The following is a 26,989-nucleotide window of genomic DNA, read 5'->3' on the forward strand; positions in this document are numbered from 1 at the left end:
TCAAACGAATGCCAAACACAAAGAAATAGACCGATCTGGCTGAAACTTGGTGAGTGTTCTTCCAAGAGATGCTACTAACTAAACATAACCTCGATACGCGCCAGTGGTGCTATCTCTCTGACTTTGCACCGACTTTTCAAACGACCCTCGTATACAAGAAAATTCAGTCATGCTCGAAATCCTAAAATCGTCTCCTTCCGTGAAGTTATCCATTTCCGCTAGCATTAATAGATTTTTTTTAAGGAGCTGCCGCTCGTATCAGTTTATTTACTTTTCTCTTGGAGAAATTGATGCAACCCTCTAGGATACATACAGAATAAGTTGACCCGCATGAGATACATACAGTGCGTTCTAAGTATTTCAAATATAAAATCAAATGTTTAGCATAATTTTAGAATCGCGTGTTGCGTGACGGTAGCATTTTGCCGCTAAAATTAGACCCACCTTTTAAGATAGATCTCATCTGCCAACCTTGATTGGTCTGACTCCATCTAAATTTTTTTTTTTTTTTTTTTAATAAGATTCTTCATTCAACTTTCCATTCCTGCCCAGTTGAACCATCATAGTTCTCTTAACGTTCTTGAATCGTTTCCTCAGTCTCCCGTCAGAGGCACTGATTATATCATTTCTTGATTTTCTAAGTCCTTTTCTGTATAAATCTTTGAATTAGTTTAAATTTATTGATAATATCTTCCCGAATCGGCAATTTCTCTGACAAGTCCCATAGATAAGTGAGAGGGATTAACATTTTTCTCGAATATCTTCATCCCTAAGGATTTCTGTGTTTCACTCCTGAAGACTGATTATAGCGGCCGTAATTATTTCTTTCCTATCTCTTTCTTATCACATCTTTCAAGTCACCCTCAAATCTTCCTTATCGACTAAAAATTGTCCATCTTTCTCGTTAGCCACAAGAACTATCTCCATTTCGTTTATCCTCATTCTTAATTCTTTTCAGTTCAATTCTTTTAGAAGTTACTCTATTTTTTCAGCATTGGGCGACATAATTGCGATACTATTTGCAAAGTTTAAATTGCCTATTTGCTTGCCTTAAATTAGCCCAATTTAGATCTCCATGCACAGTTCTTGAGAGAAGTAGTCATATCCGGTATTACAATGTGTTTCTGTAATTTGGTTTTGTTAATTTAATATTTTAAATTTAACAATTTACCACTAAATGAGCAAAGATACTCTAGATAATTACAAGCTATTTTCAAATTTTAATGATTACAAAAAAAAATAATGAACAATAATAATTGATATTAGCATTAATACGAGTAGAAGATTCGTGCCACTTTTAAGCATGACTGAAGTATTTTAAAGTGGAGTACAAAAAAACAATGTTCCCTAAAGAGACTGATGTTCGTGGCTACTAAATCCAACCATCATACCGACCGCCCCATCTATTACGAAAGTTCTTTGATGAGCCATCATTAAAAGTTCAAAAAATTGAAGAAAGAAATTTGTCAGGTTTTAAAAAGTAAAGAAATAATTTTTTCCTTTTTCTTTATTGTGGAAGATGGTAGTTCGGAGAACATTAAGGTCTCTCCACGTTGTTTGTTCTCGTAAAAACAACAAGTTGGCTCGTGTTAACAACACGGCTAGTACAGAGGTGTATAGTGTAGCACGAGTGGACCACCATTGCGCAGCAGAAATTACACTTCTTTAGTTGATGACGGTGGAAAGAATATCTCACGGAATTTACAAAATTAGTTTAGCCACAAGGGCTTTTTTTTTTCTACTCTGATCATTGCGCATGCTTACTAATTCACTCAGAAATAACAAATAAGAGATGAAGGAAAAAGAGAAATTATACAAGCAGGAGTGAGGCACGATCAATCTGTACTCGGTCACGGCACTTCAGGGAGGTCTCCCCTCTTTCTGTCCGATAGAAAGTGTAAAATTGTCTTTATCATTGGGTGTTATTTTGTTAATAGTCTATGGCGATTATACAGACATCATCAAAAATAAAAAATAAATTAATAATAACAGGCAAATCATGTATACTGCCTTTAGTTGTTCACTTCTCAGTTGCCTGTAGATTTTCCCTTCCGATGCGGAGGTTGGCAGTGCTCTTAGAAGGCACCAGGTGCTAATGACTTCAGATTTTGAGACGGCTTTTCAATACAAAAGGGAATCTCACACGGTTTTCTCATAGCACAGTTTAATGACAGGACTTGCAAATCTTTAATAAGGATTGGAATCAGTCAGTTAGTGTAGTACGAGATGCAAACATAATTGAAGTCGAAATCTGTACAACAAACTGATTAACATATCTGATGATGACTAAAAGTCCTAAACCAGTCAAGGATACAAATGACCGTGCGTGCTACCACGGATAAATTCAAAGATAAATATTGGAATGTCTCATCTCAAGGGTATAAAAGCATTCTTGACAGTGAATAAAGATTTATTTAATTTTATTTATAATCAAACATATGCTATAGATAACACTGATAACACTACACTTAGACAAGCTTTCCCTCGCGGACTTGAATACTCCGAGGCGAGAAGCTAATTTGTGCCCAGTGGCAAAACCCCCAATAAGCTCAGGTAACTAATTGCTGTCGCCGTTCGATAAAAAGAAATAGGAAAGCTACTGAACGCCTGGAAGCTTTATCTGGGTTGGTGTAAGAGGTGATTGACTAGAGGGAACTAGAGTGAAATTGTAGGGATTAGTGGAATTTTTTACAGCGGGATTGGGTGACTGAATTAACTAAAAGAATATCAAAGTATCTTTGGATGTTTAAAGGAGCGTCAACGATTGCATCGACGAAAAAAAAGGTCTTGAGCTAGGTTGAACTTCGTATATCAATCCCGTACTTCAGGATAGGTATTAAAATCGTATTGCATTTAATGTCTTTCTTTGTTTAGGGTGTGACTGAATCTGTTGTCAATCTTTTCAGTAGTCAATGAATGTTTAGTCATATAAGATGGTTTCAGTTTAATCTTCAGTCTTTGAATAGCCTAATGTAGTGCACCATTTTGGTAGGAAGAATAGAAGATAAATTGTTGCAGATCGGAAGGAAAGTGATGCGACATTTTAGAATTGGGTTTCATTATTGTGAACTTTCCATGTTTCTAACCATTCTTCTACCGATCTGAGTATCTGAATTGAAGGAATCGTTGTGTCACTATTAGGTATGGAAAGATAAAGAAACTTGAAACACGAAAAACAAAACGAAAAATGGAATTATCCAATTCTAATAATGTGTCATCCGTTTTTATCATTTATTTTAGAAACCAAAATACGTTTTACCTTACCGAGCCTGACCAATAGAAATCCGTACAAAATTAAGGCATTACCATGTTTTCTATTACGGTGCTACTGTAAATATGGATTTTATTACTGACATTTATAAAGTGGACCGTGCTGGAAACGGTTTCTTTTTGTCCCTGGGCTGAAATAAAAAGCGAGAAGAGCGTGCGGAGTAGAAATAGTCATTAGTGAATGATTTCCTTGCCTGTTTTTTTTTTGTTTCTGTTTTTAGTGAAACTATTTCCAGGTGACACCTGCAGGAGCGGGCAGGGCGATGAAGAGGAAGCGCTGGAGACAATGTCTTCTACTAGGCTCTCTGAGTCCGCAGCACTTAAAAATACATTTCTTTTTATCAACGTTGTGTAAGCGAGAAGCGGAGAAGAGGTGGAAGGTAATGTGGTACCTTCCTGTTTGGGACAGTCCCATTACTACCACTTAGATTCTAGTGCTCTGGGGGGGGGTGGGGGTGGACCACCTCAAAAGAGGCAACATGTAGTTCTTGCTTCACTACAAACTCTACTAATGTCACACAGTAACACGGCTACACTCTTAATAGAAAGATGCTATCACACAGTGTGTTACAATCTTACTACCACATACATACACAGAGGTTGTATTCTGGGTGTTCGCCACAACCAACAGATTGTTGATGGATAGGGGAAGCTAACGGACATTCATTTCCACGACAATAACAACACCCATCTTCCGAGTCAGCACTATCGTCATTTCCTACCTAGCATGACTAACCTACTTTATTTATTATCTACATTATCGCTAGGTAGCTGGAAAATTATTATTGATTTTCACTGTTTATCATTGCTGATTGTAGCAGGAAATATTGACATAGTGGTAAAATTTATAGCTGAAAACGAAATCGAGTTGGCACTGGAAATTCATATTTAGTGACTCGCAGAATTCGAAAATACTTATCTTTATAAAATGGTCTCTTTATGCAAACTATTCTTTGTTCTTGTCTACTTATTTTGCAACTGTACACCTATAAGCCTATGAGATGAGAGATAAGAAAATTACGCTATATATACACACACACCCAATTGATGGAAGACGTTAGTTCGCCATGTTGGCAAGCTTACGCAGAGCAACCATCCTAGAAGATTGGCGTTATGTATTGAGATGGTCGCTTGGCCACCGCCGCTTTAGTCTACGATGTGGATTTGAAGAAAGAGTTCTGGTAGAAATTATTGTGGATCAGAGGGTTGTAATTACTGTGTAGATTTGAGTGGAGTTTTGTGTAACGTGATTGGACTATTTCAGAAACGAGAGGAATATTTAGATCTGAGTGTATTGTGTGATTGGAGACGTAGAAGGGAGGGTTAACTATTGTTATTAGAAATTTAGATTGTAAGGATTGAAGTCGGTTGATGTTCGATTTTTTGGCGCTTCCGTAGAGTTGTATTCCGTACGTCCATATTGGGGCAAGTAGGGCGGTGTATAGTTTTCTTTTGTTCGGCAGGGTCAGTTTTGAATGTTTGTGGAGTAGTCTTTTTAACATTTTATATCTAAGATTGAGATCAATTCGTCTGAGTCTCGTACAGTCCAAGATATCGCACTTGATTACTAAACTAAAAGAAAATAATTAGCTCTTAAACAAAACAAAAAAATCAAAAAATCCCTCTCTTTGAAATACATTTCATCTGATTCGTCGTTTGAATAGAATAGAATAGTATTGGACATTACCTCTCAAACAGCTAGAGATTTTTTTCTAAAAATATTGAATTTACTATAAAACACGCGTAGCTCAGCATTAGCGTACAGGATTTCCTCTCGGAGTTCCCGGGTTCCTTAGATTTTCGCTTTTTAAGAGCTTCTTACAGCTCACTGACCGGTGATGGACAGTGTAGTCTGCAACATGAGAACCCATCCGGAGGCCATCAGGGCATTGAAACAAGCTTCATAAATCAAATGTTGATGTACCTTAAATCGAAAAAAAAAGATGTAATAATAATAAAATATAATTTTAAGCGTTGGTAACATTGATGGGGAAAGCTGATTTTCTTCGCCTGTTTCTTTTCTTCAGAATGACTTTATAACTTTTCCATTTATCTGTAAGCGGGAAAGAAGATGAGCCCTTGTAGATATAAAGAAAGCTGCCATCACCATACTTGACAGAAAGAAAGGAACTAAGAAATAAGGATAAGCCTTACTTTTGTAACTTGCAGGACAAGGATTGAATAAGGTTCGTAAACCAGAGAAAAGATATATAATAAGAAGGTATAGTGAAGCGTAAAACCAGCTTAGGTCAGCAACCAATCAAGTATTATACTGTGTACATGTTTCCCTCAGACGAGGAGGGTTTTGAAAGTACATATGTGTTCTTAGAGTGAACTTGATACTTGCAAAAGTATATAAGCACCTTATGGTTTAGGTTATAAAAAAAAGGGACAAACTTTCAACAGAAAGGCTAGAAACCACTAAGTTCTTTTAGTTATTTTACCTTTACTCTAAATCCCTCACGCTACCTCCAGCAAATAAAATAAAGAAGTTTTGGCTTCTTCTAAAATTGTATTTTTCTCTTACTAAGTCTAACAGAATGTGTTTGGCGCGTTTTTATTGTTGTTGAACAATAATCTTTCACTAATCTATGTTACATTTTGCTCCTCAAATTGTGAACCTTATTAAATCTAATTTATGAACTATAGTTTTCTAAATTGTTTCCATTTATTTTTATTTCTTTAAAGCTAAACTAGCAGTTTTTGGCTTTGTTCCAAGTAGTCGAAAATGATTTTCTGAAAAAGTCACAGAATGCTACTCGATGTACATGATTTCGTCAATTGTAAGTGCATGGATTTATTTATAAAGTCTTGTACAAAAAACTTAGTTCATAAATGACAATATGGGCTGAGCTGAATTGATAATTCAAAGCATAATACCAAAGGAACCGATAAGAAGTTTTCGAGTTCAGACTAATTTAAAACGTGTATTTTCGGTGTGAAAAATCAAAATTGAAAACCCGTTTGGTTTCAAAGTAAGGAATAAGAGAAACTACAAATCCATTCTAAGTACACGATGTACACGATATATCTCGAAACAGTTTTGGACTTACGTTCATCTATCAGATCTTAAAGTACCTTTCAACTTATTTTAAGCTTTGTTTTTGATTTTCTAATCTCGTCTCATCCAGGGCTGTTTCTTGCCAATTTCTTAAACTATAAGCAAAAATAGAAGAAATGGATGACGGCAAAATTCTAAAAATATATCAGGATTATTTTTGAATAGACTAACTTAGCATTGCTCATGACTCTTTGAAGATGGTGCGATTATATTAACGTAATTCCCAGAAGATTAGTTATCAGCAATGGTTCTGGTATATCTTCAACATTGTTGGAGATCATTCTGTTGAATGAACAGGACGAACGCCAGGAAGCACAATAACTTCTAGTTAGATTCCCCAGAAATCAGGTGTAAATTATACAGGCCGATAGTGTATGAGGAGAAAACCAAATCCTTATGAAATATTTGATACTGGTGGCCAGTAGCAGTGCATCACCAATGAAGGAACGTACATCTTTACTTGCACATCCTTATTTCTCAGATAGCTCATATGGAAATGTAAAGACTGTGGAGTACAAATAACCAAGAAAAAAGGGGTGGTGAAAGAAAATTTATGACGTTCCCCAAGCAGACCTTACACACTCCTTGAAAAGCCCAAGGATTTACTATCCTTAAAAGTTGCCATTTTCCAAATGGTTTTCTTCCCTCCGGCCTTGGCTGGCTGCTCTAGATTCAATATTTATTTTGCCAGGTAACTGGAGGTGCGGGGAAATATGAGAGGGAATTTATAGTGGGAAGATTTAACATATTCTAAGTTAAAAATTATTTTCCACTTTTCCAGTTATCCTTGAGGAAATAAATTAAAATCTTGCTTGAAAACCAGCTGATGAGTTCCTTAACGAAACACCGGTAGGCGTGTAAGTAGGTTGTTAGTTCGTAAATCGTAAAGGCATTGCGGTGCTGCCGACATAATGTGTAGGCTTCCAGCATACGATAAATTAAGAAAGTTCATTCATATCTTATTTCTTTAACACGATCAAACATATTTTTAAAATTATAATATGCATATTTTATTACATAATAAATTCTTACAGTAATTTGTAGCTTTCATTTGGAAATGTTGATTGCCTATTTTTCTTTTAATAATAAATGTGATTTTATCCTGATTATTTTCGAAAAAGGTGTGAACCAAAACAGGCATGAGGGGGTGTACCATTCGCACAACCTTCAGTTCGTTCTCTTTTCCAATTAATTCTTTTCGAAAATAGAAATTTAATTGAAGTGGGTATTTTAAACTTTTGTTTCGTGATTATAATTGCTGGTTTTGCGATTCATTTTTATGGCAAACTTCACAGCCTCTTCTTATAGGTTCAAGTAGTAAAGTTAGCCATTCAACTCTGAAAGGTATTCAATAGAACAATTAATAACGGTTTTCCTTAAGATGAAACCAAAAAGTACGAGGGTCGTTTGAAAAGTCCGTGCAAAGTCAGAGAGATAGCACTACTGGCGCGTATCGAGGTTATGTTTAGTTAGTAGCATCTCTTGGAAGAACATACACCAAGTTTCAGCCAGATCGGTCTATTTCTTTGTGTTTGGCATTCGTTTGAATCGAGGAAGTCGAGTGATTTTCAAAAAATGGACGAAAAAGAATTTCGTGTGTTGATTAAACACTACTTTATGAAAGGCAAAACGCCTCAAGGAGACTAAAGAGAAGCTTGATAAACATTACGGTGACTCTGCACCTTCGATTAGAACAGTTTATAAGTGGTTTCAAAATTTTCGTAGTGGCCATATGGGCACAAGTGACGCTGAACGTTCTGGACGCCCTGTTGAGGTTACTACTCCAGAAATCATTGATAAAATCCATGATATGGTGATGGATGACAGAAGAGTGAAGGTGCGTGAGATTGCTAGTGCTGTGGGCATCTCGAATGAACGGGTACATAATATTTTGCATCAACATTTGGACATGACAAAGCTATCCGCAAGATGGGTGCCGCGATTGCTCACGCTTGACCAAAAACGAAATCGTGTGAAGTGTTGCAAGAACGGTTTGCAGCTGTTCCAGAAGAATCCGCAGGACTTTAAGCGTCGTTTCGTCACTGTGGATGAAACATGGATACATCACTACACTCCTGAGACTCTTAGATTTTTTATCTTTTTACAGCTGATTGACCGGTGATGGACTGTTTGATTACAGAAGAACTCTATCCGGAGGCCGGTAGTGCATTGAAAAAGACTCCCGGGTATCATGCTGCGGGAGTTGGCCCACCACAGTAAAAATATATAAGTATAACAAGAAGTAAAGTAATGTAGAAAGAACAATTACAGAGAAGTACAGTCTAGTTTAAGTTTCAAGAAAGCATTTAAGATACTATATAACTTTTTCAAGATCTAAGAATAGGTAAATTAAAGGAACTCAGTATTTCAAAATATTTTTTTCTTTTAAAATTATTTTAGAAAAATTTCTCTGAATTTTAGAAAAGTCAAGTATAATATTTCTCACAAAAATAAAGGTGAACACGCATGAGAAACTGGTCAGAAAAGAAATGACTTTGTTCAACTACAATGCATAAGTTTACATTACTTTGACTTCATTTCTAAAGTTTTCTGCTTTACAATAATGAGGAGACCCACATCTCCGATATAAGCTCGTGTGGACCGTAACTGATACACCTTCTTTGTTGGCTATTTGTAAGGGCTAAGGAGGGTCTTTCCCACCTCACTAACACTATCATTCCTTCACATACAATAACACACACACACCAACTTAGCCAACAACAAAACACTTTAGGCCTTCAGCATTTTTTCTTCTTTTTTTTTAAACAAGAAATTGGTTCAGTTTTCACGCTTGTTTCACGTCGTATTTTCCACATTACTATGTTTTCAAGTTCTTCTACCTTCCTGATTTTTCTTTTTTCCCTTTTGTGATTTCTTAATTCTGTTTACCTACAGGTGAAACACAATGAAATGTTTTTCGTAAACAAAATGACAGCTCCATTTACAGAGAGCTAATAAATACTATTGTAATATTGAATTTCCTTTTGAATCTAACTGAGAAACTAATTTTTAGGACGGACAGAGAGATCTAAGGCAGCTTGAAGATCTTGCTGTGAGGATACACGAGGCAGGTGAGTTCATTTTAAATTCATCTTTGTTGGTGTAATTTTGTTTTTAAATTAAATTTAATTTTGATTTTGGAAAAAGGAACTTTATTTAAGAGAAAGTTCTGACTAACTTTTTCTCGTGTCCCGTTAATTTCAAGTTTAAAGTAAGTGTATGGTCCCACAATGCGGGGATAATATTGATGAGTTTTGATCTGTTAATGCGTGTTTTTTGGGCTCGATGTGTCATAGACGGGGTAGTTCCATACTGAACTACTTACTAACAAAAAAACTTCGTGCGGGGACTTATAAATGCTCTGCATGCGCCTGAAATTAAGCCACATTTATAGAACAGTCGGCTCCAAATTATATTTCTTTTTGATTACACTCTTTTATTAATAAGAAGCGTTAATATCTATTAAAAATTAATTATTTATCAGACAATTAGCACCAGGATCTATTTCAGTGCACTCTTCCATCTGTGATAGTATTCTCATGGAGCAGTCAAGGCTGTCCGCCAACGTGTATTGTCTTGCAGAAACTCCAAGGAGTATAAAATCTAAGAGCAAAACCATCTGGATTCGACTCTCCGATTTCGGGCGTATACTAATACTCACATAAACCCTTCCATAAAATAGAGATTTTTTTTTATTTTTATGTCAGGCTATTCTAGAGGAGTCAGTTGTTAGACTGCTCATCATACCTATAGATCAGGGGTGTCAAACTCAATTTAAACACGGGCCAATTGGTGCTACAGGCAAGTCAGACCCCTAAGAGGCCTAGGTCGGAGGTCAGTACTCCAAGTTCGGCGTCGGAGAAGGCGGTGGCGCAGGGTAGCAAGAGAGTGAAACTCCCAGAGGAAAGGCCTACGGGCTCCTTCAGGGACGCTCTCTGTGCTCAAAAGATGGCCATCGTTCTTGACTCCTATCCGAATGACTTTTTGTCGGAGGAGCAAGCGGATCTTCTTCAGCAGAAATTGGTGGAGGAGATCTGTAGTGAGAAATGTACTGGCAGCATCGGACCCCAGTTTCGGAGCTGCTTTCTCTCCAAAGGTGCACTCATTCTCGCTTGCGAGGGTGAGGATGCGAGACTTTGGTTGGAGAGGGTGGTTCCGGAGCTCCAGTTGGGTGAGGGAGCTAAGCTGAGGGTGGGTCCTGCCAGAGATATCGTGAGGGCGGCTAAGGTGGCTATGTGGGTACCTGGCGCTCTCAAGAATACTACTCCGTCCGTTATTTTGGACAAGCTGCTCGTTCAAAACGAGGGCTTGGATATAGCGGAATGGAGGCTCCTAAATAGGAAAATCGAGCCCAAGGGTCAAACTCTTGTGTTCGAAATATCGGAACAGGCCCTGAGTAGGTTGAAGGGGACTAACTTCGAGGTTTTTCTAGGACTCGAAGTGGTCAGACTCAGGGTAGTTTCGAAGACTTCTACTGGTGCTGCAGCTCATGACCCCCCTGAATCGATGGAGGTTGCTTCAGGTGAACCTCCATCACAGTAGAGGGGCGTCTGCAGCTCTAGTAAAATTCATCGAGGAGGAAGATATCGCCATTGTCCTCATCCAGGAACCCTGGCTGGTACGGGGGCGAATTGCAGGACTTGGCGAAGCGAAAGGTAAGATTTATTATGACCATAACCTTGACAATCCCAGGACATGTATTTTTGTTAGGGAAAACATTACCTCTTTACTGCTAATGGAATTTTGTTTCAGAGACCAGACCGCAATAAAGGTGAAGCTACATGTGGATAAGGAGGCCAGGGAGATTGTCGTGGCCTCGACTTATCTTCCATATGACTCTACAGTCCCTCCCCCATCGGAGGAGATGCAGTATCTGACCAACCGGTGTAGGGAGAGAGGACTGCAACTACTGATTGGGTGTGATGCTAATTCCCATAATGAGGTATGGGGCAGCTCAGGAACCAATCAGAGAGGTAAGTATCTTCTGGACTTCATTAGTGCGAATAATTTGCATGTTATAAATGAGGGAGAAGAACCCACCTTCCACAACTCTATTCGTAGGGAAGTGATCGACCTAACTTTGGGAACTAATTTTGTATCGACCCTTGTTAGGAACTGGCATGTGTCGGGGGTCCCCTCACTTTCGGATCACATGTATATTAGGTTCGACATTGGGTTTGACTGTAAGGAGGTGGTTACTTACAGAAACCCTAGGAGAACAGACTGGGACTCGTTTAGACGGGATCTCAGCGCAAACATTGATACAGTCAACAATAACTTTAGGACCCGGATGGACATTGATGAAGCTGCTGAGAGACTTCAGGGCGTCATCAAGGAGGCCTACTGGGAGAACTGTGCGGAGACAGTGATGACATCTAACAGGAAAGTAGGCTGGTGGAATAACCAGCTGAAGGAGCTCCGCAGAAAAGTTAGGAAACTGTTCAATGTAGCTAAAAGAAGGGGTACATGGAAGGAGTACCGTGAGGCCCTAACTTCTTACAACATAGCCATTAGAAAGGCTAAAAGAGATGCTTGGAGGAAGCTCTGTGAAGAGGTAGAGATGACCTCGGAGGGGGCTAGGCTCCATCGCATAATATCAAAAAGTCCAGGGGGTGCCCTGGGTACCATCAGGAACGAGGAAGGGATTTTTACCAAATCGGGGAGAGACACATTGGAGTGTCTCATGAGAACTCATTTTCCCGATTCGAAGGTAATTGAGTCAGGACAGCATGGTGAGGATACTCTGGGACCCGATAGGTGTCGGGGGACCAGAGAAACCTGGGCCGTGGCTAAATACTGCATTACCTACAATAAGGTGGTCTGGGCTGTCAACTATTTTAAGCCCTATAAATCCCCGGGTCCTGATGGCATTTTCCCTGCCCTTTTGCAGCAGGGGAAAGATTTAATTACTCCTATTTTATGCAGGATAATGAGGGCATGCTTGGCACTCAACCATGTCCCTAGGGCATGGAGGCCTGTAAAAATTATCTTTATTCCAAAGCCCGGGAAGAGAACTCATACCCAGGCGAAGGAATTTAGACCAATTAGTCTAACATCGTTCATGTTGAAGGTGCTAGAAAAACTGATTGACATGTATATTAAGGAGGTGGCTTTAAAGCAACGGCCTCTGCATGCCAATCAGCATGCCTACCAAATAGGCAAATCTTGCGAGACAGCCCTCCATTGCCTGGTTAAGGAGTTGGAGGCTTCGGTATTTTGCAAGGAGACAGCTGTGGGCGTGTTTCTGGATATTGAGGGTGCCTTCAGCAACACTACCTACAGTTCAATTGCCTTGGCGATGGATAGACATGGCGTAGAGTCCACTGTTTCAAGATGGATCTGTAACATGCTATCGTCAAGGAGAATTACAGCGACCCTTTTTGGGGAATCGCTGGAGTTAACGACAGTTAGGGGGTGCCCTCAGGGGGGGGTTCTATCCCCGCTCCTTTGGTGTATGGTCGTAGATGAGTTACTTGAGGTGCTAGACCTTCGTGGGTTCTCGGTCCTTGGCTATGCAGATGATATTTCTGTAGTGGTCAGGGGTAGACATGAGACAATCGTGGCTGAACTCATGCAGGAAGCTCTCAAGGTTATAGAAAATTGGTGTAGAAGGGTAGAGCTTTCAGTGAACCCTTCTAAAACTTCTCTGGTTCCCTTTACAAGGAGAAGGGACAAGGAGAGCTACAAAAACCTTCGATTTTTTTGGTAAAACTCTGGATGTGTCGGGTGAGGTCAAGTATTTGGGCATTGTCCTGGATACCAGACTCACTTGGAAGGCGCAGATAGAGAGAGTTACATTAAGGGCTAAACAGGCCCTTTGTGGAATAACTAGAACCTGTGGGAAGACGTGGGGTCTTAGCCCAAAGATGACCCACTGGCTCTACTCACGTACAGTCATACCTATCATCACGTACGGTTCAGTGGTGTGGTGGAGGAAGACTGAACAACAGACGGCAATTAAGGCTCTAGCAAGGGTGCAGAGACTGGCCTGTCTGATGATCACGGGGGCCTTTAGTAGCACCCCTACTGCGGCGCTGGAGGTACTTCTGGGGTTGGCTCCGCTTCAATATGTTATTCAGGCGGAGGCAAGGGCCAGTGCGTACAGAATGGCGAGCAATGGGCAATGGAGGCGTATAAGTTCCTGTATTGGCCATATGATTATTTCAGATAAGGTCGACCCTGAGCCGGTTATTGACATGGCAGGGGACAGTATCTGTCCTAAATACAGTTTCGAGACTCCTTTTCAGGTGTGTATTAAACCGAGGACTGAATGGAGGGTAAACTGGACGGATCAGTACCGGAAGGGAGGCATTTGGTTTACCGATGGCTCCAAGATGGACTGTGGGACTGGGTCTGGAGTGTATGGGGTCAAACCCGAGGTACTCATTGAGAGATCTCTTGGGAGATACGCCACAGTCTTCCAGGCCGAGGTTTTTGCTATTAAAATATGCGCTGAGGAAAACCTGCGGATGGAACCTAGAAATAGGGAGATTCGCATCTTTTCGGACAGCCAGGCTGCACTGAAGGCTCTCGTATCCTTCAGAATCACCTCTTCCCTGGTCTGGGAATGCAGGAAGGCCCTAGAACTACTGGCGCGGCACAACAAAGTTCGGTTGGAATGGGTGCCGGGTCATGTGGGTATTGAAGGGAATGAAAAAGCTGATTATCTGGCCAGGAATGGGGCTAACACTCCTTTCATCGGTCCAGAGCCTGTCCTGGGGATCACCAGGGGTTCGGTTCGCGCGGCTCTCAGAGATTGGATCTGGAGGGAGCACGAAAAGAACTGGGTGATGTGCCCTGGGGTTAAACACAGCAAGACCTTGATGCCTTGGCTGTGTAAGCAAAGATCCAAAGAGACCCTGTGTTTGGGCAGAAATCAGATTACTCTGATTACAGGCCTATTCACGGGGCACGGTAGGTTCAAGAAGCATCTGCGCAAGGTGGGGCTTATCAGCTCGGAGCCGTTGTGCAGATTATGTCAGGAAGAGGAGGAAACGGCCTCTCACCTGTTGTTCGATTGCGTTGCAATCGAACGTTTGCGCTATGAAACCTTTGGAACGTTGAGGCCGAAGGAGATAGTAGCGCAAAAAGAACTAGTAGGGAAAGTCCTTGACCTCTTTAGGAGGGGAGGGTTCGCCTACTAGAACTAAGAAGGGACTGGCACAATAAGTCTTCTGTGGCTGCGGTGCCTTGGGGCATAGGTCCCGTCCCGTCTACTATCTATCTATCTATCTATAAATGCTCTGCATGCGCCTGAAATTAAGCCACATTTATAGAACAGTCGGCTCCAAATTATATTTCTTTTTGATTACACTCTTTTATTAATAAGAAGCGTTAATATCTATTAAAAATTAATTATTTATCAGACAATTAGCACCAGGATCTATTTCAGTGCACTCTTCCATCTGTGATAGTATTCTCATGGAGCAGTCAAGGCTGTCCGCCAACGTGTATTGTCTTGCAGAAACTCCAAGGAGTATAAAATCTAAGAGCAAAACCATCTGGATTCGACTCTCCGATTTCGGGCGTATACTAATACTCACATAAACCCTTCCATAAAATAGAGATTTTTTTTTATTTTTATGTCAGGCTATTCTAGAGGAGTCAGTTGTTAGACTGCTCATCATACCTATAGATCAGGGGTGTCAAACTCAATTTAAACACGGGCCAATTGGTGCTACAGGCAAGATGCACGCGGGCCACATCACATTTACAAATTTTGTCAAATTTATATTCTAAAATGAGGATTCAAGAATGTGGATAGGATATTTAAAATACTAAATAATTGTATTTATAAAACGAAAATTATTCTTTTTTACCCGAAACTTGGCGAACGATTTCCTCGTACAAGTTTTGCTATATCTGGCATCAAAGACTGAGAACCTAAGAATATATTTTGGGAATTCCTGCTTCCTTTTCGTCTTTTAAAACCGAATCATTCTGGGATTCCACTTAGAGTGGCAGACATATCTCTTTTAAACGTCGCCAGAATTGAGTCAGTGTGTTTATGCACGGCCGCAGGCCTCCAGTTAAGACACTGGGCTACGTGTATACTAGTCTTCAGTAGCTAAAGGGTTAACGAGGGAAGGAATTTGTGTATACGGTATTGCCTCGATCTTTTTTAAGAGTAAATTTTTCTATTTTATTTAATTTTAGAACAAAATGGGCCACAAAAAAATCACTTCCGCCAGTTTGATATCCCTGCTATAGATCATAAGGTGCTTTTTTGGCCAGTACTGTCGATTAAAGTCTTGAAACTACGCAAAAGCTTCTCACAAAAAGTAAAATATAAATAAATAAAAAATACGCTGATGAAGCACGAACTATTATTTTCTCTCGTTTTAATTTGATTTTACCTGAAGAAAATTTTGAGTGAGGTTATGGGAACAGATCCATTATTTTTAGGACCATGCCTACGATTAGCAATTGACCAAAAATACAACTTTCCCAACAGTAACTCCTTCTAGTTCTTTATAAATATTAACATAAAAAGACCAACAAACACTTGGACAGTATTCTCGTGATGTCCAGCGCACTAATGTCCAAATGTTACACCTGTCGTTTTCCTTAAACATCTTCAATTATTCTAAATAATGATTTTTTTTTTTTTCCTCCTTTGAAAGATATTTAATGAAGAAGAAGTAGCTACAAACGAGTTTTTAATTGACCAGTATGATGTAGTGCTTCTGAGTGCAACAATAAGACTGGCTGAATGGTCAGATCGTTGGACAATGATAAATCTATCCTGAGCCATCCCAACTAGACAGCCACCTACTTATCCATGAACATCACCTTATCATTTCCAAAAGTTAATTATTCATTTTCTATTACATCCCCATTTCGTTTTTCTTAATAAAGAAAACGAGGTTAGGAGAACTCGTTAAATAATTCTATTAATCGATTGTATATTTTATTGAGCCAATTATAGTAAAAATATTTAGCTTTTTATTATCTAGGTAAGCACGTTTAATGTCTCTGTTCACTGGAACACCGTGCCATTTTATTACCATGCCGATCGCTCGTTACAGACCACTCCGTACTTGGGCTGCAGAGGCTCCAACGAAGAGGAAATTAGAGTAATTCTACCAGATGTCGAACCTGAGCATCATATGTACATCCGACAGTCTAGCTCTGGGCTAATTATTATTCAATTAAAGCGTTTCATCTTTATTAATGCCGGCATTTTCTTCAAAGCAGCGTTTTCTCGTTTATGTTCTATCAACAGAAGTGATATTAGGCGACTTCTTGGATAAAAACAGCACGCCTAGACTCAAGCATTACTTTTCAGCAGAATTTAGCATACTATCTGACTAATAAACGAAACCCACAAAGTGTCAAAAAAGACAATCTTTATTCATTTTTTGTACTTTCTTTTACTCGTAGTAAAAAAGTTAATTTAAACATTTGATGTTTGGATGTAGTCGTTTTATTCAAAATCAAACAGTCGCAGGAAGTGTCAAATCGATGTTTTTATCGATCACTGCTACTTCAGAGAATTGCAGATTCCTTGTACAATAAATAAGTTAATTATAATTATAATTCTAAAATTAACTCAAATATATTATGTATATATTTTGCTTTGTTCAGTGCAGTTTTTATTAGCGTTTTCGTTAAAAAAATTTTTATTTAACTAGGTCCCAAAATGAGCCTTTGTTTTTTTTACATATGGTTTTACGCACACGTACACTCTCTTTAAAAAAACTGCATAATTTTATTGTTTAGAAGATCGTAAAACTGTCCGGACACTAAGAGAAGAAATTTAATGTTTCCTGTTTACAAGATAAAATTTTCACATTATTTTCGTTTTAATTAAATAAATTCATAGCGTTTAATTGTAATCTGAATTGTTGTTCGCGGAATATATATATATATAAAAAAGATATTAGAACAAAAAAGGCAACCGGTTTTCCTGTGGTAACCTAGCATGGTAACCAGTGAATGGAGATCTTACACCTAAAGCTAGCAAAAGATCAAGAGTTGAGTCTACTCAGTAGGATTACTAGACCAGATTGTACCAGGAATGTCCTACTTAAGGCCCAGAAAGTGAGAGAGACCGATAGATAGATTTTAAAATTCGTTAGCAATCATTCGTCTATTTCATTCTCCAAGATTACTACATATATCTCTAAATGTAAGACTAAGTTCCTAGTAGTTACCTAGACAACCATGGTTTAAGGGAACTGTCACTAATGAATAGGTTAATTACGACAATAAGCAGGCTGAGAGCGAATCACGCGGTGTGCGGATCGTATCTACACAGGATCAACAAAAGGTCCTCTCCTCTTTGCGTAGATTGCAATGAGGAGGAGGATTTCAAACATATAATAATGATATGAACCTCGTTATGTGGTGGAAAGGAAACGAATGTTTGACGACATATACAGGTATTTAGATGCACCATTTCGCTACGAAGTCTATTCTCCACCAACATCTATGTGCTTAAATCTAGAGCAGAGCTAGCAATGAAATATGAATGTATTTAAGAGTTATAGCCGATTAGAAGGATTACGTGATTTTAATTTCGGTTAAGCTATAAGGATGGCAGGAATATACGTAGAGTACTGATCCATCCATGTAAATAGTTGTATATAGTAGAGGGATGAATGTGTGAAGCGAATGTATTTATAAGTAAGAATGGAGGGTGAGTGATATTCTAGTGATAAGCACCAAGACGATGCTGGCTGTACGGCGAAAGCCAATGCCAAAAAAAAGGCAAAAAAAAAAATTATTATTAAGAAAGCAAGCATATAAGGTAGAGTGACATAAGAACATTGGCAAGTGGGAACACAACCCTTTATGCATAGAACAAAGAATAGAATACATTTTATCGGGAATATTATTCAAAAACTTAGAGCAGTAGAGTCTTATTTTTAATCTTAGAAATACTATTTCAAAACGAACAGTATCTGAAAACATTATTTAATGAATTTATAAAAATAACCAATTGGTAGAAAAATAGAAAAATTTGCTGGCATTTCTAATCACTTCCACCTTTTAGCCGCCACGCCGCTCGGTGAAACTGCAATTTCATCTTCTAGAGATAAAATCTAAATTAAAGATTTATACAAAAAACAAAATCACGAATTCAAAGAAAACTGTGAGAATTAAAACAGAAATAGAGAAAAACGGTTGTACGTTTTTAACGCCACTTTTCAATAAAAACCAAAGCTTAGTTAATAAACTAGGACAAAAAGTAAAATTACAGAGAAATCTATAATATATATTTAGCGAGTAAACCATCATTAATAATAGGTTAAACAGATATCACTGTTAATCAATTATTTTTGATCAGTTGTAGTCGAAAAATTGAAAACAAAATAAATACATTAGCAAGCCCTGACACTATTCGCCAGTCCCCAAAATTTTTTTTTTAGTATTCATAAAATATTATTTTAGCTTATTTTTCGTGGAACAATTATAGGTAATTAAAATAAGTCGACTGTACGTACAAAAAAAAATAGGAGTCTGTGATTTTCTGTGTTGTGCCTGTAGAACAGGATGGAATCAGCTTCCGCCTCATCTAGTTCCTTAATTACTGCCTAAGTATTACCTTTCAAAGTTTATGTGTATAATATAGAAATTCGCCTGGTTCTTTCTCTTGATTAAAAATTGTACTAAATTAAAAAATTTAAAAATGGAACAGCTAACAGTTCTCTTAATTTTGAAGAGGTGATTCAATTTTTTTCAAGAAGATTTAATGTGTAAATAATTTAGGTTATTCAAAATGCGATGTAAATGGATAAATCACCGATTTTATTTAGTGAATTTAATTTAGCAAGTATTTTAAAAAAAAATTAATTTTTATAATATTATTGCTGTGATAGGATTGTTTTATTTTTTATAATTACTATTTCCCAACTAGAATTTTTTATTCTTCAACGTTAAATTACTAAACCGAAGGCTGTGTTCTTTTACAGCCTTCTGCACACGCGCAGTTGTCTAATGATATAAAACTTGCTGGCAGTGCCTTCAGGCCTGGAGAGCCTAAACATTAGCAGATATCTTTTTCGAAAAAACTATCGGAGTTTAATTTTTCTTAAATGTAGGGACAGCTTTCTACCCAGCATGTCTTCATCTAATTCCTTAATTAGATGAATAGATGACGAAAGACAATTTCTATCAAGCGTAAACGTTCCTTACTTGATGCTTTAAATTGGTAATTTGTTTAAGTGTGAGGTTTAAATTTGAGAATCTTAGTCATGTAGCAAAAGCAAATTATTCCTATTAACTATTACATTGTTTATACACCTACGTCAGAGATCATATCTTCAATTCAAGACAGATATTTTAGCAAAGTTTCCGTCTTTCTTCATTGACGCAAATTATGAGGAAAAATAAAATTAAAAACAAAACTAAAAAGAAGCCTTCCTTTAAGGAAATTTAAGGGAGTTTTCCTCACTATATTGCTGCTAGAAATTAATAAAAGAAAATACTTTTGTGCCTCCGCAGTCGCCAATTCAAGATTTTACTATCGTGAATAACACGCAAAAAACTGTGGGATAAACGCTAGACTCTTTTTAATAGAAAACAGAAAATCAACTTGAACCTGATGAACTAATATCTTTAGTGGAAACAAGATCCACAATTTGTCATCTTGAAAATCATCAGGTTAGAAGAAATCATTGATGATATCATTCACTTTTGATTGAAACTTTTCTTTCAAGATTCGTTTCTGGGAAATACTTTTCTCTAAAGTGACAAATCGGTACACTTATGGCGTCAGGATCAGTGTCATAAAGATGAAACTCTACTGGAATTCAAATTAGAGGATTAGGGGAAAAAATCGGTTAGCCAGAAATGTGACTTATACTGGAATTTTTCACGAAAAAAGATCAATGATTTTCTAATCTAATCTCAAACTTTAAATGGCAAAGGTTTAAATGCTGCCTGGATATCCACAATAGCGTTCGGTAAAGATAGGTGCCGGAGTATAGTAGGCATTGAGAAGGTCCCTAGGCCTCCTAAGGAAGTCTAAAAGATGGTAGGTTTGGCTAAAGAAGGTACGCTACGGGCAACATTAGGGTGGTATATCTTATAAAATTGTGTGTGGAGCCATTTTTGTTTCTGAATGCAGTTTCTGCTGCAGCTGGAGGGATTAGGCTCTCTTAGGGATTTCTGGAGATTCTGAGCTTCTTGAAGATTCGCACAATCTATCTGGCTAAGGAAGAACACTGCTCTAATCGCAGGACAACTCTGCCTATTGAGGGAACATTGTCATAGAATTTAGCTGGGTTTCTCTACGTAAAAAAATATGACCAGCAAGATGTTATTCCATCTCCCTGGAGAATATGTACATTTTTACGAAAAGATTCCTAACGTTTGGTGTCTGAAATCGGGAGCCGAACTGGGGCTCGAAATCTTAGCTCGCTTCTGCTTAAGTATCTTTTAATAGCAAAGGCTCATTGAATCTTTTCTACAGATGGGTCAGTTAAGTGCAATATTCCTCCTTAAGGACAATCCAGTTCAAGATTATTTTCCATTAAATTGCTATCAATTTTTCTTTTAAACATCGATTTTAAAAAGTAAATTGGCGCTAAAGTTTTCAAATGTTGGTACCACTCAACTTAGGCCCAAATTGATGAATAACTCATTCTGACTTCGATAGTAACCCTTCATAATCAATTTTAACCCCTTATTTACGGAAAACTAGTTGATTGTATCCATTAAAACAAGCTTGTTTTCTTTACATCCGTCCCATTTCGGATTTTATTTTATTACCCAGTACTGTAGATCAGTCATTTTCAAAAATGAGTTTTCGAATTTGATTTGTTGTGTTTTTAAGTGAGCTAGCTATAAACTACTTTATATCAGCCTATTTCTTATTTATCTTGTGCTCGATGTCCATTGTTATCCTTTGCAATAAAGATTCATTAAATTCATCCTTAAAGGATTAAATTGTTCTTTTCCGATGTGGGGCTACTTTTTCAAAACTTTATTTATTTGTTCTTTAAACAAGTTCAATAGTCTCAAGTCTTAACTAAAGAATAGTCATCTGTACTTAAACAGTTCTACGGCCAGTTTTTGATGCGTATAGTTTAAGTCAAAAATGATTTTAGAAAGGTTTACGGTAAGCGAAATCATTTTTATTGTGCCCTTTTTATTGATGATGCCCTTATTCTTGATGATATTGAAGCCCTTTTACACGTAAAAATTATTGAATATCAAAAATATTTAGTAAATATTGTTTGGTAAGTTTGAGAAGGTTTGTGTTGTTGTATATCTTGTTTTGTAACCAGTAATTCCTTTAAAAGAATGTTGATAAAATTCTTAAAAATAAAAATTACAACTTGAACGTGACTTAGTAAAGATAACATTTTTTTTATCGTTTTATTGTGTTTTTCTTTTAATGTTCATTAAAACATCTTTTTTGCTTATAGTGTTTTAATGCGTTTTTATTTCATGGCAGTCAATTAAAGAAATAGATCTGTGTTTTCTAGAGAATGTGGTGTTTAAATTTCATTAATTTTTATGCCATTTCTTTTAGATCTTCTTCAGAACTACTGGGGTGACCCAGTGAAAATGACCACATTTCTTTTTTGAATAACTGTGGTGGTAACACTGCTACAGGGACGAACGCGCGCTCTATGGTTAGTAGAGACCTGGGAGATTCCTGTTATCAACATTTTAGTAATCATGGAACGTTACACTGCAAAAGAACGAGCATTTTGTGTAGAAGCGTATTTTTGAGATAAATCGGTTGTGAAAGTTCATAGAGCGTTTCGTAAACAGTTCAAAGTTAAAAGTAATGAATCTGTTCCTACGCGAAAATCGATCCTCAGGTGGGTTGAAAACTTCCGTGAAAGTGGCAAGACGACTGATAAGATTCATCCAGGTGCCAAAAGAACAGTTCGTACACCGGAAAACATCGGAAAAGTTTGCCAAGCAATAAAAATTAGTCCAACTCGTTCCGCTCGCCGTCACGCAGCTATATGTGCGTGGAATTCTAACCTCAGACTTGAACCACCATCCATATAAGTTGATGATCACTCAAGAGTTGAAAGAAACTGATTACCGACAGAGATTACTTTTCGCCGAAAACATGTTAAAGAAATTGGACGATGGTGAGATTGATTTAAATAATCTTTTAATGAGCGATGAAGCTCATTTCGAACTCTCTGGATCGGTAAATAAACAAAACTTTCGGTACTGGGCAAGTGGTAATCCCCAATTCATTCAAGAAAAACCGTTACATAGCCAACGAGTTACAGTATGGGCCGGTGTAGCGTCGTGGGGAATTATCGGACCGTATTTTTTCGACGGAACCGTCAATGGAGAGAGGTACAGGGAGATGTTAAACTTGTTCCTCATCACCCATCTCCGCCGCAAACGTCGTTTGAATCGAACCTGGTTCCAGCAAGACGGGGCAACTTGTCACACCGCCGCTCTTTCACTTGCGTTGTTGAAAGAAACGTTTGGAATTCGTTTATTGTCACGTTCTTCAGATTTCGCTTGGCCGCCTCGCTCGCCAGATTTGACGGTTCCAGATTTTTTTCTGTGGGGGTATTTGAAAAGTCGTGTTTATGAAACCAAGTCCCGTGATCTAGAGGATTTAAAATCGAGGATTAGAGCCGAATTCGCAAAAATTTCGGCTTACATGCTGAAGAAAGTATTCAAAAACTTCGTTAAACGATTGGAAGAATGTACGAGCCCAGAACGGTCATCATTTGAAGGATGTAATATTCCACAAATAATCTCCCATGTTTCTACTTTTCAAAGATTTTTTTGTTACTTTTATATCTAAAATACTTTTGTTGTTATTAAAGAAATAAATGCGGTCATTTTCATTGGGTCACCCTTTACCTTAAAGTAATTTCAAAAAAAAGGTTCTAAAATTAAATAAAGAATGTATTTTCCTACTTACCGGCCAGTTTTGGTAATAATCATTTCTGTGCCTAATTCGTGAAATTTATCCCACAGATCTTTAGTTTCTAGATGACAGCTAGTGCTCAACAGTTCTTGGCAATTACAACGTGATTTGACTGTCTGTCGGCCAGAAGATTCCGGAGTATCGCGTCCTTCTGAATCTGAGCCGGCACCGCCAGTACTACCTCTACCGCCTTCGCCGCCTCCATGGTCAGAGCCGGCCGGAGAACCTTTCCTTTCTGGTTCCGCTTCACTTTCTGAACATTCTTCAACATCCACTTCAACTTCCTCTTCTGATGAACAACTTTCACCAGAAATAATGCCTGAACAAACAAGAGATGACATTTTCTTTTCAGCTTTGCTGGCAATATCAGGTGAAAATGCATGAGAAGTTTTTCTTTTAACCGTAGAGAAACTTCATTAAGAAGAATATTGATTCGGAGTAGAAAAGAAATTAGGATGAAATGTTGCCGAGTTGGAAGGAATTGGCATATTCTTATCAAAATAGTTTTGTTTAAACAAAGAACTAAAAGCTCCTCAAGTTTTATAAAATTTAATTCAAATAAACAAACTAAACGCACAATTTTAATTGATAACCCGCCTTTAAAATTGATTCCCAATTAAATTGGTTCCAATAAACAAGCACAGTAATAAAAGGACACTTTACACGCGATATTTTTGGTCAAAGTAATGTAGGTTTTTAACAGAAAATTAAATTCTATAAATTACACGGTAAATCATACGTAATAAAAGTGAAATTTGTTTCAATAAGTTTGTGTAAAATGTAATAAAAATTGTTCGAATCGAAAATTGGCGGCAAATATCTAATTCACAGATTTTGGGCGGTAATTCTTCGATTTATAAGGAATTTCTGATTTTAATTTGTTAGTAGCTGAAGATTGCTTAGAATTTAAAAGAATTATACTTTTAAGAACAACGATTAGTTCATTTAAAAATTTAAGCAAGCAATTTTATTTAAAAACACAACTGTAAATTTTTGCTGTTCGATTTTAAATTAGTGAAAACTACAGTTTAAACTGTTTTCAATAAATATATTATGTAAAAAAAAGTAGACCAAAAACATACCAATAGGTTGAGTTCTGGAAGGCTGTGATGTCCTATCACTTCTAGCCATAATCGCAGCGATAGAGAAATCTGTGGCCCGGACTTTAGCCGGAGGCGGTAATTCGTCTTGCATTGTACCCACAAGCATCTTCTCAACTCAGACACTGGTTTCTTACGATTGTCTTTATTTGGGGGCGGCCGAACAGTTTGAGTTTTGGTTGTTCATTAAAAAGAGTTATTGCAGCACATGTTAGTTCTCCTCGTTCTTCACTTGGTCTACTTCTTCATTCACTTAGTTCAGTTGCTTTTTTCTTGGTAGTCCAAAGTGTCGCCTCTTTCAGCACAGATATTAGTGCCGAAGAAGAGCAAATGGATAGCCTAGAAGTGGCAGTTCCTTGAGAGGGAAGGCTGTCCAAGAAAGTAGTCACAGTACTTCCTTACTTCGTCGAATATTGCCATACATTTTTCCGCAAGATAAAGTCTTTTATTGAAAATAACAAAACTTGAAATTAAATTTAAAAATTAATTGTTCCTTTTACAAAAAAATAAACAAATAACAGTGTGTGCGAAAGAAAAGTAAAAGGAAAACCTCAAGGAAAACTAGTAAGAGGAAGAAAAGCCAAAACAAAAAACCCCAACCAAAACAAAAACAAAAAAAAAAGAATCGTTTACGAACAATCGGGCGATATAAACTCAACGTGACGGACTCCGCGCACAGACTAAAGCAACCACTATCGGAGGGGAACTGCAGGAGGGGACACCCCTACTACTTGCTTGCACTTCATCAACATGGGCGGAGCTACATAATAAACCTTGCAAGCAACCCTAAACGGAGGGGGGGCCACCTAGGCAACACCATTCCTCCCCCCCAAACATTTTACACGGCTGGCTGGGTTATCTTTTAGCCACGCCTATCTCCTACTCCTTTTTCCACATCAGCTTCCAAAGTGCTTTTCATTTGGCCTCTATCCTTCACATACCTTTTCTCATCTCTTTGGTGATGTCCTTATTTTTGGGAAGCGGAAAATGTTTTCCTAAAAGCTCCGCTACAGTTTCTGGATATATCAAGGTTTTTCTTTCTTCAAAGAGAAAGAGATACAGATCCTGATACTCCTTTTGCTCTTCTGCAAGAATTTAATATAGAATTGGAATTATTATCTACTTTAGTCCAGCTACAACTCAAAAATCCAATATCCACATTTTCTAGCTACTAATTGGTAATTCTGTAGCCTAGTTATGCCATATGGCTCCATTGACTTTAGGACAAATTTAAAACTATGGTGATAATTGTATGAATAGGTAGCAGAGCATACAACATAGATGTTAAGACTGCTGACTAACTGGGCACAGCGATATGGAATTTTCCAGGTTTCGAAGTTGAAGAAGTGTCTGAAACTGTACTCTGAAAACGTTACTTCTTGTTTCGTTCATATCTTCTATTTAGGGAGTCTTCGCTAGGTTGTTCTTCCTCATCTTGTTCTAATAATTCTGCTAGTGGTAAACCTTGTCCGTCATTCGAGGATGTAAGCAAGTACCGATTTAGAATGGACATCGCTTTAGTTTTTCATATCTTGAATTCAGCTTTTCGCCCATTTCTCTGTACTCTAAAGTATGAATCTTTTCCGGATAGCCTTCATTTCTGCAGAAGTTTTTTTATTTTTAAATCTTCAAATGAATGCTTGATAATTTTTATTGACCATGATTTGAAATTTGGTTTTCGAGCCGTCTTATGCTTTACTGATTTCAGGGTTTTATCTCTCCTTATAATTCAAGAAAAATCTATAATTTTAAACTTTGTTTGCACTCTTTCATCTTCTCAATAGAATAACGATGAGACACATTTTGCTATTAAATTCCATCATAGAATCAGTCTTGCTTAAATCGGTGAACCTGTTGCATCCTACAATCGAATCTTGGATGCATGTCAAAACAATCTATATATTTTTTTTTTTTTTTTGTGTAAAACAATCTTGAACTAGAAACGGTGATGAGTGTGTTGAAAAGAAGACGTTTTAACCTGATTCCACATGAAGTCGTTCCATAGGAGAATAGGGCATGATCAGGTCAGACAATATATTAGTGAATGTTAAACCAACGTGCAAAAATTGGGAACTTGTTTTACTTTACAAGATTAACAAGTGTGCCTTCCTTATAGGAGAATTGTCATTGTTCGTAAAGGTCGTCTAATCTTATATCTTGAAGTATGTCCACTATTCAACTGATATTTAGTAGAAAGGATCGTGATTAATTGGCTAATCTTTTAGCAAATTTTTGTTATCTGTTCACATTTTAAAGTGATACAAAAAAATTCTTTAAATTACGGTGAAACTACGTCAAACTGAGTAAAGTGGACTTAATAAGGTGATAAGGAAACTATCTACTGAATTAAGCATTTTATCTAATGTTTAACTCATTTTCAATCCATCCGTTAAAGTATTTTCATCTGTAGCACTGTATAATCAAATCTCCCAATTTACTAAGGAGTGTCCTACTTTAGTATCAGTTTGTAACACCTGTCACCAATTACTTAATTTACTAATTACTGGCAGATATATGTCTCAATAAAAAGATCATTAAGCGTATGTTCTTCATGTGAATGTATGTTACAAATGGGAAAATATCTCTCACAAATAATCATAACATATTTAAACATTAATATGAACAAGATTGTTAATTATTTTTTAACGTAATTACCGTGGTCGTGTAATTAGAGATAATACGTCATTAATG

General features: G+C 37.5%; 1 protein-coding gene and 1 long non-coding RNA gene across 5 annotated transcripts in view; one reads left to right on the forward strand and one right to left on the reverse strand.

The window, feature by feature from the left end:
- LOC141456203 (T-box transcription factor TBX20-like) overlaps nucleotides 1-25,189 on the reverse strand; it is a 159,443-nt gene extending 134,254 nt beyond the window's left edge. Inside the window, exons 1-2 of one of the 2 annotated variants that reach the window (XM_074131952.1) lie at nucleotides 24,281-25,189; nucleotides 23,193-23,517 (exon numbers count right to left, since the gene is read on the reverse strand). In XM_074131952.1, the coding sequence (XP_073988053.1) occupies nucleotides 23,193-23,517; nucleotides 24,281-24,407 (452 nt within the window). In that variant the 5' untranslated portion in view covers nucleotides 24,408-25,189. The remainder of the gene's footprint in view (nucleotides 1-23,192; nucleotides 23,518-24,280) is intronic. The other variant, XM_074131953.1, reaches the window with a different exon arrangement.
- LOC141456206 (uncharacterized) overlaps nucleotides 1-26,989 on the forward strand; it is a 304,563-nt gene that overhangs the window by 236,081 nt on the left and 41,493 nt on the right. For all 3 annotated transcript variants that reach the window (XR_012459651.1, XR_012459652.1, XR_012459653.1), the window contains one exon: nucleotides 9,345-9,402. This is a non-coding gene — a long non-coding RNA (uncharacterized lncRNA). The remainder of the gene's footprint in view (nucleotides 1-9,344; nucleotides 9,403-26,989) is intronic.

The sequence above is a fragment of the Rhodnius prolixus genome, unplaced genomic scaffold (assembly GCF_049639745.1).
Source record: "Rhodnius prolixus isolate KJV_2025 unplaced genomic scaffold, Rpr scaffold_4, whole genome shotgun sequence".
Lineage (NCBI taxonomy): Eukaryota > Metazoa > Arthropoda > Insecta > Hemiptera > Reduviidae > Rhodnius > Rhodnius prolixus.